The sequence below is a fragment of the Salminus brasiliensis genome, chromosome 9 (assembly GCF_030463535.1).
Source record: "Salminus brasiliensis chromosome 9, fSalBra1.hap2, whole genome shotgun sequence".
Classification (NCBI taxonomy): Eukaryota; Metazoa; Chordata; class Actinopteri; order Characiformes; family Bryconidae; genus Salminus; species Salminus brasiliensis.
Window position 1 is genome coordinate 20,290,542 of NC_132886.1, and position 13,014 is coordinate 20,303,555.

The 13,014-nt window shown below is 41.7% G+C and overlaps 1 protein-coding gene across 1 annotated transcript; it reads right to left on the reverse strand.

The window, feature by feature from the left end:
* Positions 1–6,501: 6,501 nt before the first annotated feature.
* sox19b (SRY-box transcription factor 19b) lies at positions 6,502–9,747 on the reverse strand. The gene is made up of 2 exons (XM_072687753.1): positions 8,775–9,747; positions 6,502–8,412 (listed from the first exon to the last, which is right to left on the reverse strand). Exons 1-2 carry the CDS (start codon positions 9,380–9,382, stop codon positions 8,166–8,168), a joined length of 855 nt encoding a protein of 284 aa, XP_072543854.1. The 5' UTR covers positions 9,383–9,747; the 3' UTR covers positions 6,502–8,165.
* Positions 9,748–13,014: the final 3,267 nt, after the last annotated feature.

A 13,014-nucleotide genomic window follows, 5' to 3' on the forward strand; every position in this document is an offset into this window, starting at 1 on the left:
ACCTCACCTCCACACCTTCAGAGTAAAAACAGGCTTGCACAGAGAGAGAGGTGTGTGATAGTGAAACGCGTGCGGTGCACAGCTCGGCCTTATCACTTGTGACTGCTCTTGGGAGGTCCGCTCTTGAAGGTGCTTTTCCAGTGGTGAGGTCTGTCGGCTTTGCTCAAAGCACAGCTGTTCAGATCACTGCAGTGTGTGGCCCGAGCGCTTATCACTCACACACCCCCCCTTCCACCTTAGAGAGCGCATTTTCTACATCCGTATCTTTTCATCAGTGGAACGCACCACTGCCCAGCCTATGTGGGGGTGTTTGCAGATAACGTTCAGACATTTGTGTCATAGACCGGTTTGTCACTGATTTTTCAGGGACCTAAAACAGACTTCTGTTTTTTTACAGGATGACACAATAAAGAATATCACAAATTGAACAACCCAAAATAGTAACATTGGACCCTCATCAAATGTCTATTTGAGGTTAAAAGGGTTGTTTAACCCTTTGACCCTAGGTTTATTATTTAATCATTATATAATCCAAATGCAGAAACTATTGTGAATTATTTTGTAACCGTTTGGTTCAGCGTATCTTGTGGAGTCCCACAGGGTTCTATTTTAGGGCCTACTAAAATGATGTTACTTAGGACAGTAATGTAGTTATGAGAATGAGGAACTGAATTGTGGGCTTACACACAGGGTCTAGCAGGTTAAAGTAGGCTCTTTGAGCAGTGTCATAAAGAACTATTTATGGTAAAGAGATGTGTGTGTGTGCGAGGAACCTTTACACTGGTAAATAACCTTTATATCTGCTTCTTTAAACCTTTTTAACGGTTCTGCACACTCGCATATCTCCTTTACAAGCATGGGGCCTTAATCACCAACCATTCTTAAGAAGAAAATTCTTCTTAAAACCCACGTACACAGTTTTCACACAGACTCTGACATTCATCAATGTTTGCTTATTTGGGAGCTGTTCAATTTACGAGGACAGTGCAATAAGAGCATAGCTGTGAACAATTCTGTGGTTTAAAAACACAGAGTTTCTGCTAGGGCTTTTTGCCCAGTGACAAATGTAGAAAAAATCTTAGGAAGATACTGGCGAGAGATACCCATAGTTCTTTTGTGAACCAGAAGTGGTAGAAGTTCTTCCATGGCATCACTCAAGGAACCCTTTGTAGCACTATTTTTAAACGTGTAGCTGTATAGATTATGCTCTATCTACCTAGCTCTCTTTTTCTCTCTCTCTTTCTCTTGCTCCCTCACCCCTCTCCCCTCCCTTCTTCTACTTGCTGCAGGACCAGTCTAGTCCAGGGTGTGGCTCATTAGTGTTAGTTGTCAGTCATTCTCTCTGCACTTGGCAAACACTATTAGGTGCATTAGCACTGCTCTAATGTACACATGCTCTGTCAAAGCTCTCTGCAGCTGCTCACAAAGCTGGGCTCTGACCTCATACCCTCCTGAGCTCTGTTGTACACCTCTCTGTACACTCTGCACAGAGATCTGATCACTTCATCACAAAGAAGAGCAAACCAAGCAGAGCTATTAAAAAATGCTCAGCTTACAGTTTAGCCCTCCATTGTGTCTAAAGTATCTCTAACATCTTAACGCTTGCATGTTGTTCAACGTGGCTAGACTGAAAATTATGGTGATGTCGTTGTTTCAGGCTGTGGTTCAAAGGTTTTTAGTTCTCTCATGTTTGGTGGTGGTAATACACACACACATATCCATGCCATAAAAGAACCAATTTTAGAACCATAAAGATGCATGTTTGTGGAAGATTCTTCAGACCTTTAAAAGGTTTTCTCACACTTGCATGTCTCTGTTAACATTGTTCTTCATGAAATCACAAGTGGTTCCTCTATGGCGGTCTCCAGAGATCCATTTTAAGAGTACAGAGAAAGAATGCCCACATATCTCCGCTATTCAGGTTTCTACGGATTAGAGATTTTGGAGGACGTTCACCTCTAAGCTGAAGCTACTCTAGATATGTTCACACCAAATATTTTCAGAACAAGAAACTATGATGGAATGAAATGGCTTCTCCCAGCACAACCTGTCTAATCAGACACCACTCGTCATGGTGATAATGCATCGCCAGCTTGCCAGTGAAGTAGTAAATGAATGGCTGTGTGTGTGTGTGTGTGTGTGTGTGTGTGTGTGGCTCAGCGCCAGTCGTTTGAAGTTGAGTCGATATGTTTCAGTGACTCGCTGGAGCCCGCGTGTCTCATCTGATCATGAACTGTGTGAATCAAACACGACCAATCAAGCAGTTCTAAACACAGCAGAAGCAACTAGCCTACGTCCGCTCAGCGCACTATCCTCGCCCATCTGCAGGCAGAGAAAAATGTAACCCTTCACAGCAACTGCTGAGAGATCTGGCAATAACTTCCCTCCCACTGTGAAGAGACCTGTCTAACTCTCTTTCTTTCTCTCTCTCTTCTCTGCCTATTTCTCACTGTGTCAGTCTCTCTCTCTCTCTCTCTCTCTCTCTCTCTCTCTCTTTCTCTTCTCTATCTATTCTCACTCTGTCTGCTTCTTTTTCTCTCTCTTAGGCTATTTTTCACTTGTCTCTCTTTCTCTGTCTTTCTCTTTTTGTCAGTCTTTCTTTCTCATTCTTCCTCTCCTTCTATTTCTCTTCTCAGTGTATTTCTCACTCCGTCTCAGGCTCTCTTTCTTCTCAATAATTCTTTCTTCTTCTTTCTCACTCTTTTTTTTCACTCTTTATGTCTCTGCCTCTTTCTCTTCTTAGTCCATTGCTCACTCTCTTTTAGTCTCTCTATATATTTCTTTCTTTCTCCTCTCTGCATGTTTCTTAATTTTTCATTCTTATCTTTTATTTCTTTCTTAGTCTCTTTTTCACTCGCTGTCTGTCTCTCATTTCACTTCTTTCTCCTCATTCTTTCTGGCTTTTTTCCCTTTCTCGTTCTCTGTCTCTTGTTTTCTGTCACTTTCTCATTTCTCTCCCCTCTTTTTTCTTTCTTGTGCTTGCTATCGCTCTGTTGTTTTCTTCTTTTTTGCTTGCTCCCTTTCTCCTCTTTCTTTCTCCTCTTTCCCTTCTCTTTTTATCTCTCTTCTTGGTCCTTTTTCTCCTCTCTCACTCTTTCTTAGTCTTTCTCCTTTCTTTCTCTCTTGCTCCCTATTTCTCCTCTCTATTTTCCCTCCTCCTCTCTCTTTCTCTTTCTCTCACTCTCTCTCTCAGTATTCTGCACACAGACAGATGGTGAGAAGGTGCAGTGTTTTTCTGCACATTCTGTTAAGTCAAAAGCTGTAAACAGGAGCTGTCCAAAGAACAGTTTTACGGTGTATGGTACTACATGATTTAAAGCTGATTTATCAGAGAGTAAGTGTTCAATTATTTGTAAAAAAAAACAAAAAAAAAAAAAACACACACATTAGAATAAACACAGATCAGCTTTAATTCGGTGTGTTTATTTCTGTTAGATCAATCTTTTCCAGACCTCTCCTCGAGGAAGCCCAGTTTGTGTTTTAAGGTATTTGTCAGTGTTTACAACACTACACATTATACCTCATGCTTACACAGATAAACACACTCACTCTCCATAAAAAAAAAAAATATTTAAAATATTTTTAAACTCTTTATTGGTTGATCCTAGACTTTTGCACAGGGCTGTAGATAGTGACAGTAAAGTGGACGGATGTTCCCACTACCCATATTTGGCTGCTTGCAGACATAACACACACTGGTTATCAGTCTGATCTCCCCCTCCTCCTGCCTCAGAGCTGCCCTGTTATTGCGTGACAGCCAGCGTTGAGCTGGGCCGTGTGAGGGTGAGTCAAACATGCGTGTACACAGCGCTGGTGGCATGTCAACCAACCGTAGCAGCTCTATTAAAAAAGGGAAGGGAAAAAAATCCTACGCCCACTCACTCACCTGCGCGCAAACAAGGTTTGGGCCAGGTCTGTCAACACATTGTGCAAGTGGGTGATGGAGTATTTCTGTGTTTGTGTGTGTGTGTGTGCACGCGTGCGCACGCTCAATAAAACAAAAACGTCTGCTCTTTGCAGTAAGGAATCTTTATTTTTCTAAAAAAAAGTTTTCTTAACCAAAACCTCTATCAGCCAAAACATGTTTAGTGTCCAACATGTGCTTCCATAATGTCCCCTGGAGCAACAAATCTCATGTAGCTAACAAGTGGGTTTTGGGTGTCAAAGACTTCTATTGCTTTTGCCTTATCGGTCCAGTGCTGAACTACACTATAAATGATAACAGTAGACTTGTTTATTTTTGAAGAAACTGATACATAGCAAATATTAGCACATTTCTCGCAAATATTACTGAGAAATATTAACTTAGGATCCTGAAGGGCAGAACGTATATGTTGTCACTGTGACACAAAAACTTTGTATCTCTAATTTGGTAACTTCACGGAGGAGTGGATAAAACTTCTTAGGTTTTCTGTTATTCCATTCATCATGAAATTTGGACATCTGGACAACTGCCACATTCAAATTATGTTAAAAAAGTGAAAAACAAAAGATGGAGATACAGGGTTGTCGCCTGACATTGATGATGTAGTAGTTTTCTTGCAAATTAATTATTTAATTTATTTCAACTAATTTCTTAATTTATTCCATGTTGTCAAGAAATCTGTTTTCCAGAGTTTTTAACATACTCATACTTTCATACAGTTTACACTGTAAACTTTACACGCCCCATAAACATTTGTGGTAAGAGAACAAAAGTGCAAATCTGATTTGTGTGAACTATCCTTTAAGCCCAGCTGTCAGTGAATTCAACTGGAGTTTACTCAGATATGAGCTCCTTGTAGTTAATTAGGAGCAGATATAATCGGTCTAAATCTGAGCAATATATTTGTTGTGCTTTTCTGTCGTGTGTAATCTTTCAATTTCAGCAGTTTCGACCAATAGTACTATTAAACCCATGTACAAAGCACACACACACACACACACACACATACTCCTTCTGTGGGTGCGTGCGGGATGGGAGTGGCCTTAGGCTTCCCTCGGAATGCAGGTAAATAATACGCACCCGTCTCCATGGTGACCTTTAATGTTTGGTTTCCTGCTTTACGGTGCTGACATTATTACACATAATCGCCGATAAAACAGAAATCTTTGAGGAGACAAACTCTGTGAATCAAACACGGCCTGTCTAACACATTCACAAAGCAGGTTTTTGTTAACTGACTTAACTAGCTCCTCTGTTCACAGCAGAGTTTCTGCTAATTGCCATAAGCAGCACGGTGGCCACTTGTTGAGGCCTCGCTGCTCGTTGCTAAGTGACGGTTTGTGTGCCGGCAGAAAATGCTTCTGCACCCCCAGACCACCACCCCCCCACCCCCCAACACACACACACACATCTACCCCCACCTCCAGCTCCTGCACCGACCACTGTAACACTTCAGTTCCCCAAACTCGTCTTCTGCAATTCAATGTGAGAAATGGCCAAGAGGGGTTCGACCTAACAGCCTTTCAATGCAGCATTTTTTAGAAAATTAAACAGAAAATCAGCGTGTTATAAAACACTGTGGTCGAGGAGAAAGTGAGACTTCAGGCTGAAATGTACTCAAAATTAAGACTAATGACCTCGAGGCCTAAACTAGCTCCACATACTAGCTACTAAATACCAGGGTATATCAAATTAGGACAGCGCCATCACTGCTGTATGTATGGGAGTGTGTGGGGTTTGGACACAGCCTAGGCCTTCGTTTCGTCTTCCTCCTCCTCCTCCTCCTCCCCTCCTCCTCCGATTAGCCGAAGCGGGCTCCACGATTTCCATGACAATAGCGGGACGTGGAGAAAGGGTTAACCCCGAGCTGGAGTGGGGAGAGGCCAGCAGCAGTAATTGAGTGCTCGGCGGGGGGGTTTGAACAAAGCGGCCCTGGGGGGGCGCTCTGGGTTCAGCGGCTTTACCCCGCACACCTGCGATCTGAAAAGAGCCGGACAATATGGCTCCGAAACGGCCTGTTACGAGCGGGATGGGTGTGTCGAGGGGGAGGACAGAGGGGTTTCAAAAGAAAAAAGGGGAGAAATTTAAATCGTTTGCCCTTCAATTATTCTCTCCCTCCGCCCTGCGACGGATGTGTGCCCAGCTTTTCCCGCACATGGCTGAAGGTCCTCCTCTTATCTTTAACCCTCAGCGCTGAATAGCGAGGGGACACTAGCCACGCCTGGGCAAACTAAACCCGGCTCAGATTAATAATGCGTGCTCTCCCATGCTATAATTACGTGTAACGAAATTTAGAAAGTCGCCCCTGCCTAACTGACTTATAATCACATTAAAAAAATAAAATTATTAGCACAAAGGAAAACACCCTTTAATATTACAAGCTAAAGCTTACAATATACTATGTAATTATGGAACATTATTTTTTGTTATAAAAAAAAAAATACCAATACTATGAATTTCTGAAAACTTCTACACAATTTAAGAAACAAGACAAATTCATTTGTTTATTTACATTTATTTTTTTATGTTTTTGTTTTACGAAAAAAAAAAAAAAAAAAAAAGACCCTCACTGGGCCATAAAAAGTTTAACTGTACAAAGGCTATTTACAAACAGCATTATTAAAACATTCACTTAAAAGAAAAATACATCAAAACAGCAAGCTGTACACTCACTTGGATGGCAAATGTAAACATTCACTCATTTCATTACTTTCATATAAATTACAACATTAAAAAAAAACAAAAAACAAATCAAATAAAAACTGAACTCATTAGTGACTAGCAGATTTCTAAACTAAAACTGTACAGAGAACTGAAAAACGCTAGACTGAAGGTAGACTCGAGTTAAACCAAAAAACAAACACTTCAGCTCTTTCTGCACTTAGCAGCACCTGCGTACCACTTTTGGCATTCTGACTGTTAAATCTGGCATATTAGCTATACGAGCAGTAAGCAGGCTCCTCATTCGCCCAAAGGACATACAAGTTATTCTGAAAGATACACCCTCCTTTTCTAAATCCCACAACTATAGTGAGAGTAAGAGTCCTTTCAAATGGACCCAGAGTAATGAAATTCTTGATCTAAGGCAATACTTGGTATTGACTAGAGGGTAAAGATCAGTGCATCGATTGGTTTTAAAAAAATAATAATTCAGCAATTACAGGGTAAGTCATAGTGCTATAGTCTCACACTGAAGACACGTTGTACAGACGTCACTATTGCTTTAGTTTTTTTTAGTTTCCTGTTGAAATGCATGAGTCTACTGTCAAAGGCTATTTTGATAGTACATTTGTGCAACCAATGCATAGCCTACTCTATTAAAAAGGGTGCTGCGGAAAAGTAAGAGTACTCTCCATGATCAAAAGAATTTGGTATGATAAGGCAATAGCCATTATGTGATTGCTCTAAAAAGTCACTGCGCCAGCATCCCCAACGAACAGGCACTTCCAGCACTAATTATGAAGCACACTTGCCTTCTCAAGCTGGTATTTCAACAAACATCACCACCCCATACCATAAATGAAGTCACTGATGGCATAAGGCACTAAAATGGCTCAACAGAAGTCAACCATATAGTTTACCAAGCATTTTCATTTCCAGGGGCACAGTGGTTTGCACAGCAGAACTAGTTTAGCCATATTCCATAAAGTCACATGACATGTATAATCACTGGCTATAAGGGTGGTGATTGGCTGATGTTTTCTGTGTGCCCATGTCCTTGTTTCTATACCCTAGTTTGGTTTTTGATTGCCCATTACTGCATAAACGACCTTAACCCCTGTTAATGAGGCACAGAGCACAAAGGCACATTGTCAGGTTCTGAGAGTCTGATCATAGACAAAAGGAAACAGCCAACAATTAAACTGAATTTGTAAAAGATGAATATTTGACCGATACATACGAGCACAAATTATGAAGCACTGGCTTGCCATACCAATCTTTCCTGAGAAATTCCTCTGGGAAGAACCTGCAAGCTGCATTAGAAGGCTTGACTCTAGGCCAAAAAAAAGCCAACAAGGGCAGGGGGTGTTTATGAGCAAAATCTACTGTTTTTTTTTTTGAAGGGGGGGGGTGCGATCACTCATAGAGGTAGAACATGATCCTATGTGCAACAGCTGCTCATAACGTCCACCAAGAATCCTTGCAGATTACTTGTTGCACGACAAGCCTACGTTATGATCCTGCTGAGCTAGTCCCAGTCACTTGCTTTTTTTTTTTTTTTTGTTTTCCCCTCCCAACCTTAAATGTGCGTGAGCGGCACAGTACTGCCCAGGTAGTGCTGCTGGACACTGGGGTAACCCCTCTGGGCCGTAGGGTCTCCTACGTCTCCTCCGGGGATGTACATGCTGATCATGTCCCTGAGGTCACCCTGAATGGCCCCACGGTGGTGGTTTGAGGCTCCAGTTGGGGAGTGGGGCAACGGCTCTGGTTTGACCATGGACATCACTGGACTGGGCTGCTGGGGACTGCTGCTGTATGACATCGGGCTGTGGAGAAAAGAGAAGTGTTAGACAGTCTGAAAATGAAGAAGCAATAAAAACGGAATAAACATAAATAATATACCTGATGTTTACACCTTTACTAATACTAAAACAATTACCATCACTGCTGTGTTTTTTTTATTATTCGAAATAAGCCTATGAAATTTACCCCAACATTTATTGAACCCATTTTTGCAGGCAATTCGCTGCATATTTGTATAATACGTTAACTGGTATTTTTAGTCGGCTGGCTAAAATCTTATGAAGAAAGAAATACAAATGTACAAATTACACTAATTTCAATAAAATAAATAAATACAACTTCAAAGTTTACACGCTAGCATTAAGCTAGTTAGCTCATCGCCCACCTGTACGAGTTCGCGCCGTTCATGTAAGTGTGTGTGGGGTACTGCAGTCCGCTGAGGTCGTAGCGGTGGAGCTGCTGTGTGTATCCCAGCGCGTCGCTCTGCATGGCGGTGTACCCTCCTCCAGGAGCCCAGCCGTACCCGTCCATCCTGGGGCTGAGCGCCTGGCCCTGCGCAGCCGTCAGCGGGTACTTGCCGGGTGGCGCGTCCTTCTTCAGCAGCGGCTTGGTCTTGCGGCGCGGTTTGTACTTGTAGTCCGGGTACTCCTTCATGTGCACGGCGCGCAGACGCTTGGCCTCGTCGATGAAGGGGCGCTTCTCGGCGTCGGTCAGCAGCTTCCACTCTGCGCCCAGGCGCTTACTGATCTCGGAGTTGTGCATCTTGGGATTCTCCTGCGCCATCTTCCGCCGCTGGCCCCGGGACCACACCATGAAGGCGTTCATGGGCCGCTTCACCTTGTCCATGGGGTCGGGGCAGGCGTTTTTCTGAGCCTGTTGCTGCTGCGACGCGTTTCCACAGCCGCCGCCCGCCTGCAGCACCTGAGCGCCGGGGTGAGAGCTCTGCTGGACCGCCGTGCTCTTCAGCTCGTGCTCCATCATGCTGTACATCATCGTGGCTGTCGTGGATGAAGCACTTACCCTAAACTGCGCTTTAAAAAAATATCGAAGAGTCGGGAATCAAACTCGTCCAAAGTTTCCCCGCGGGTGAAGCTAATCTGGCGCAGGTGCAGCTTATTGCCACATGCTAACCGGCAACGCCAGCCTCGTTTGCCTGACCAGAAAAGAAAAAGTTAACGACAGAAAAAAAAACAGGTGTCATGAAATGTTCACCATTTCAGCGCGTTCAGTCTTTCAGTCGGCGCGGTTTCGGTGTTTGGAGAGGGAGGAAAAAAGTTCTCAACCACAACTCTTTCTGTCCGAAGTCACAAGTGCACAGAGCCACTTGTGGAGCAGTGATTGAGTGTGTGAATAGCGACTGGGAGGGAAACAAAAACACTCGCGGTTTTAGGCAAATTTGTAATCCAAGGCGGACCAATCAGAAGGCGGGGCGCTGCCCTCAGCTAATTTACATTTAGAATAACTAGAGCGGGGGGCGGAGCCTAAAGGCACTTGTTGCATGAGCTCAGCTGGGTTTTACTGCTAAACCAGGGCAGCAGAGAAAAGAGCCGCTTTATACGATTTTAATTTATCGAAACTACAGCAGTCTCGTTACACCGGCATTCTAGTTTATTCCGTATTAGTTTAATTTCATCTATATCATTTTGTGAGTAAAACGACTTTAATGTCATTTTTCATCACTGGCACACAAAAGCTTCTATCTTCAAAACGGTATCTTTACAAGAGAAGAAAAAACCTTAACTTTCAGTGGGAGTCAATGTAAAAAGATTTTATTTTAAGTCATTTTGAAATTCCATCCATCATGACTTTCTGACACAATGTTAAGAACAACTGTCAGATTTACATTGTCAAAAAAATAGAAAAAAAGTTATATAAGTTATATATAGACACAAGTTATATATAGTAAACTATAGTAAAGACTGTGGTAATTTCTTAGTATGTGTGTTTCCATTTGAAAACATTCTCAACTATTTTATTTACATTCAAGGCCAGCTTATCACACTTTTCAGATTTTATATTTTAGAAAAAAATACTTATGCATGATTAATCCAACAGCTCTAAATAATCTAGAAAAATACCCTGCCTCCTTTTTTGTCTGTTAAATATAGTATTGACTTTCTAAAACTGTTGGTCACTCATTTGCGCCCATACTTGAATTCTGTCATGCTTTGTTTTGTATAGAGTAGTTCTCTATCAGCTGGTTTCAATAGCTTTACTTTCATTTTACACCTCAGCGCCTTCTTATTGTTCCTACACTGGGCCAGTCACCATGAGATCACTAGGAGAGCTCTGTAAGGGCCAAGTAATCTTTATTGTAGAATAGCTGAACATTAAAATTGGAAATAATCCAGAATAATACCAGGTCGAACAAATCCAGCGCACTGGATAGCAGCACTATTCAAATGCAACGACAAGGACAGGTTTTCTGAAACAGAGCTTAAGCTTACACGACGAACAGTAATGAACTGAAGTGACTTGAGTCAGCAGAGTGTTAACTGAAAAAAGTAAATGAACGGAGGATAAAATTGTGTTAGTGTGGAAGACTTGATGCATGTGGAAATTATGAACATGTTTAAAGCAAATAATGAAAAAATTAATCGAGACAATTGTTATTGTCAAGTGTAAAGAGCTGTGAAATTAAGCCTTAGTAAAATCCATGGTTAGAAAAGGCCTTAATAAGTGCAATGTATCTGGAAACAGCCAGCCTGGTAGTAATAATGTCACTAGTTTTTTTTAAGCGTTGTTCACATTTACTCACGTTGTTCACCTGTATTGATACATGTACAGTAATGGTGCAGCAAATCATTGCTTTCAGAAATGTGTCAGAGGGACGTAATTACATGGCGAGGGTTTTGTTCCAAACCTCTCCTTTGATGATAATTTATGATGTGTGTATGTCAAGGGTTTCTATAGGTGTGGGATTCTCACTGTGTCAGCCTGCGCTCTAGGAAGAAAAAAAAAAGGTGTGGGTGCCCGAAAGTGATTTTGTGTAGACACAGGTGTGTGACGGAGTCTTGCAGGTGCGGGAGCTGTGAAAAGTCTACCCGTGATTGACCGTTACACCCTCACGTCAATCAAACTGAATTGTGGGGCTCCACTCTCCCGTTTCCGTATCCACGACAACGTCTTTTTGGAGCCTTTCCAGCACTGTCTTCCTTTCTCTTTTCTCTGCTTCCTCTCTCTCTCACTCACTCACTCTCTCCCTCTCACTCTCTCTCTCCCTTTGTGCTCAACTTAATCAGTCTGATTTCCAACAAAGACGACTCAGCAGCTCAAAGTTGGAGCTTTACATTCATAAAGCCTCCCCCCTCGTCCCTCCTACCCCCCACCTCTACCCCACCACGCACACACACACACTCACTCTCACTCTCACATATATTCCCATATACATACTGCATAAGGCACTTACTTTATGTGTGTACACACATGCGCCACCCCTAACCGACTGTGGCCATTCTGCCATTCAGTAAAGCCCATGTTTCAAGAGTTCAAATATAAGTCTCAAACAAGTTAGAACAGCGCTGTTATTCCATGCCGTGCAAAAGAAAAGCACTCAGATGTCTGAGCTCTAAGCTCCTCCAACAGAGCTTTCTGAATGGTATCACCTGTACAGGAACAACACTGAGTTCAATGAGTGAAAAACATCCACTCTTTTGCCGACACAGTGACAAGGATATTACCATCCACTTTAGACGTTTGTCTTTGAATCATTACGCCGAATCAAACACGAAACTGTCAAAATTGGCAAATGAATGCAAGCCTCAGATAACCACTTCTAAGTGTGTGTTAATAGCGACGTCTCCCCTTTTTAAAGTTAGCCAAGGGGTGCACTTTAAAGAATGGCTTCTCTGTAAAACATTGTTAAAAATAAAGGACTACTGAGAGTCTTAAGGACCTTCTGTGCTAGCATTGTTTGAGGTGTCTGAGAGCAGTGTCTGAGGCAACTTAATTAGCTAAGATAATTTGGTGAGTGAATGACAAACATTTCAGATCAGTCTCGTGAACATGCTCCTGATTTTCTGGGGAAAAAAAGTTAATTTTCACAAATAAATAATATTTATAGACAGTACTGTACAAATGCTTTAATCATCTATGAAAATTAGAATGATAAAACTTCTCATCTGGGCAGTAAGTATTGATTTGCTCAGCAACTCTCTAAAATTGGAATAAACCGTAATAACATTAACACAATAAGTAGTGGTTTTATGTATCTGATTGTGTTCATTAAAACAACTCTTCTCAGGAGAGTCTAGCATTTTTTATATTTTATTTTTTCTAATATTAATTTTTTTTATCCAACACCTGGTACTGACAATTTAATGGATAATTAAGTTAAATCAGGTGTAAATTTAACAAATCCTGGCTGGAAATCTATAATCAAGCTTTGTTCTCCAGATTAGCTCACATGATATCAACTATTAGAACTACAACTACTGTATCAACTATTACTAGAAACTCTCATAATGTTTAATGTAATTATATTAACTTTCATTTGTTCTAATTTGTTCTATCTGGTTTAGTGAAAGCTTTAGTTTTTAGCACAAAACACTTTTATTTCAGAGACAAATGCCTTTAAATAAGGTGCCTTAAATCTCTGCACAGTACTGTATGCTGTCTCTGTCAAG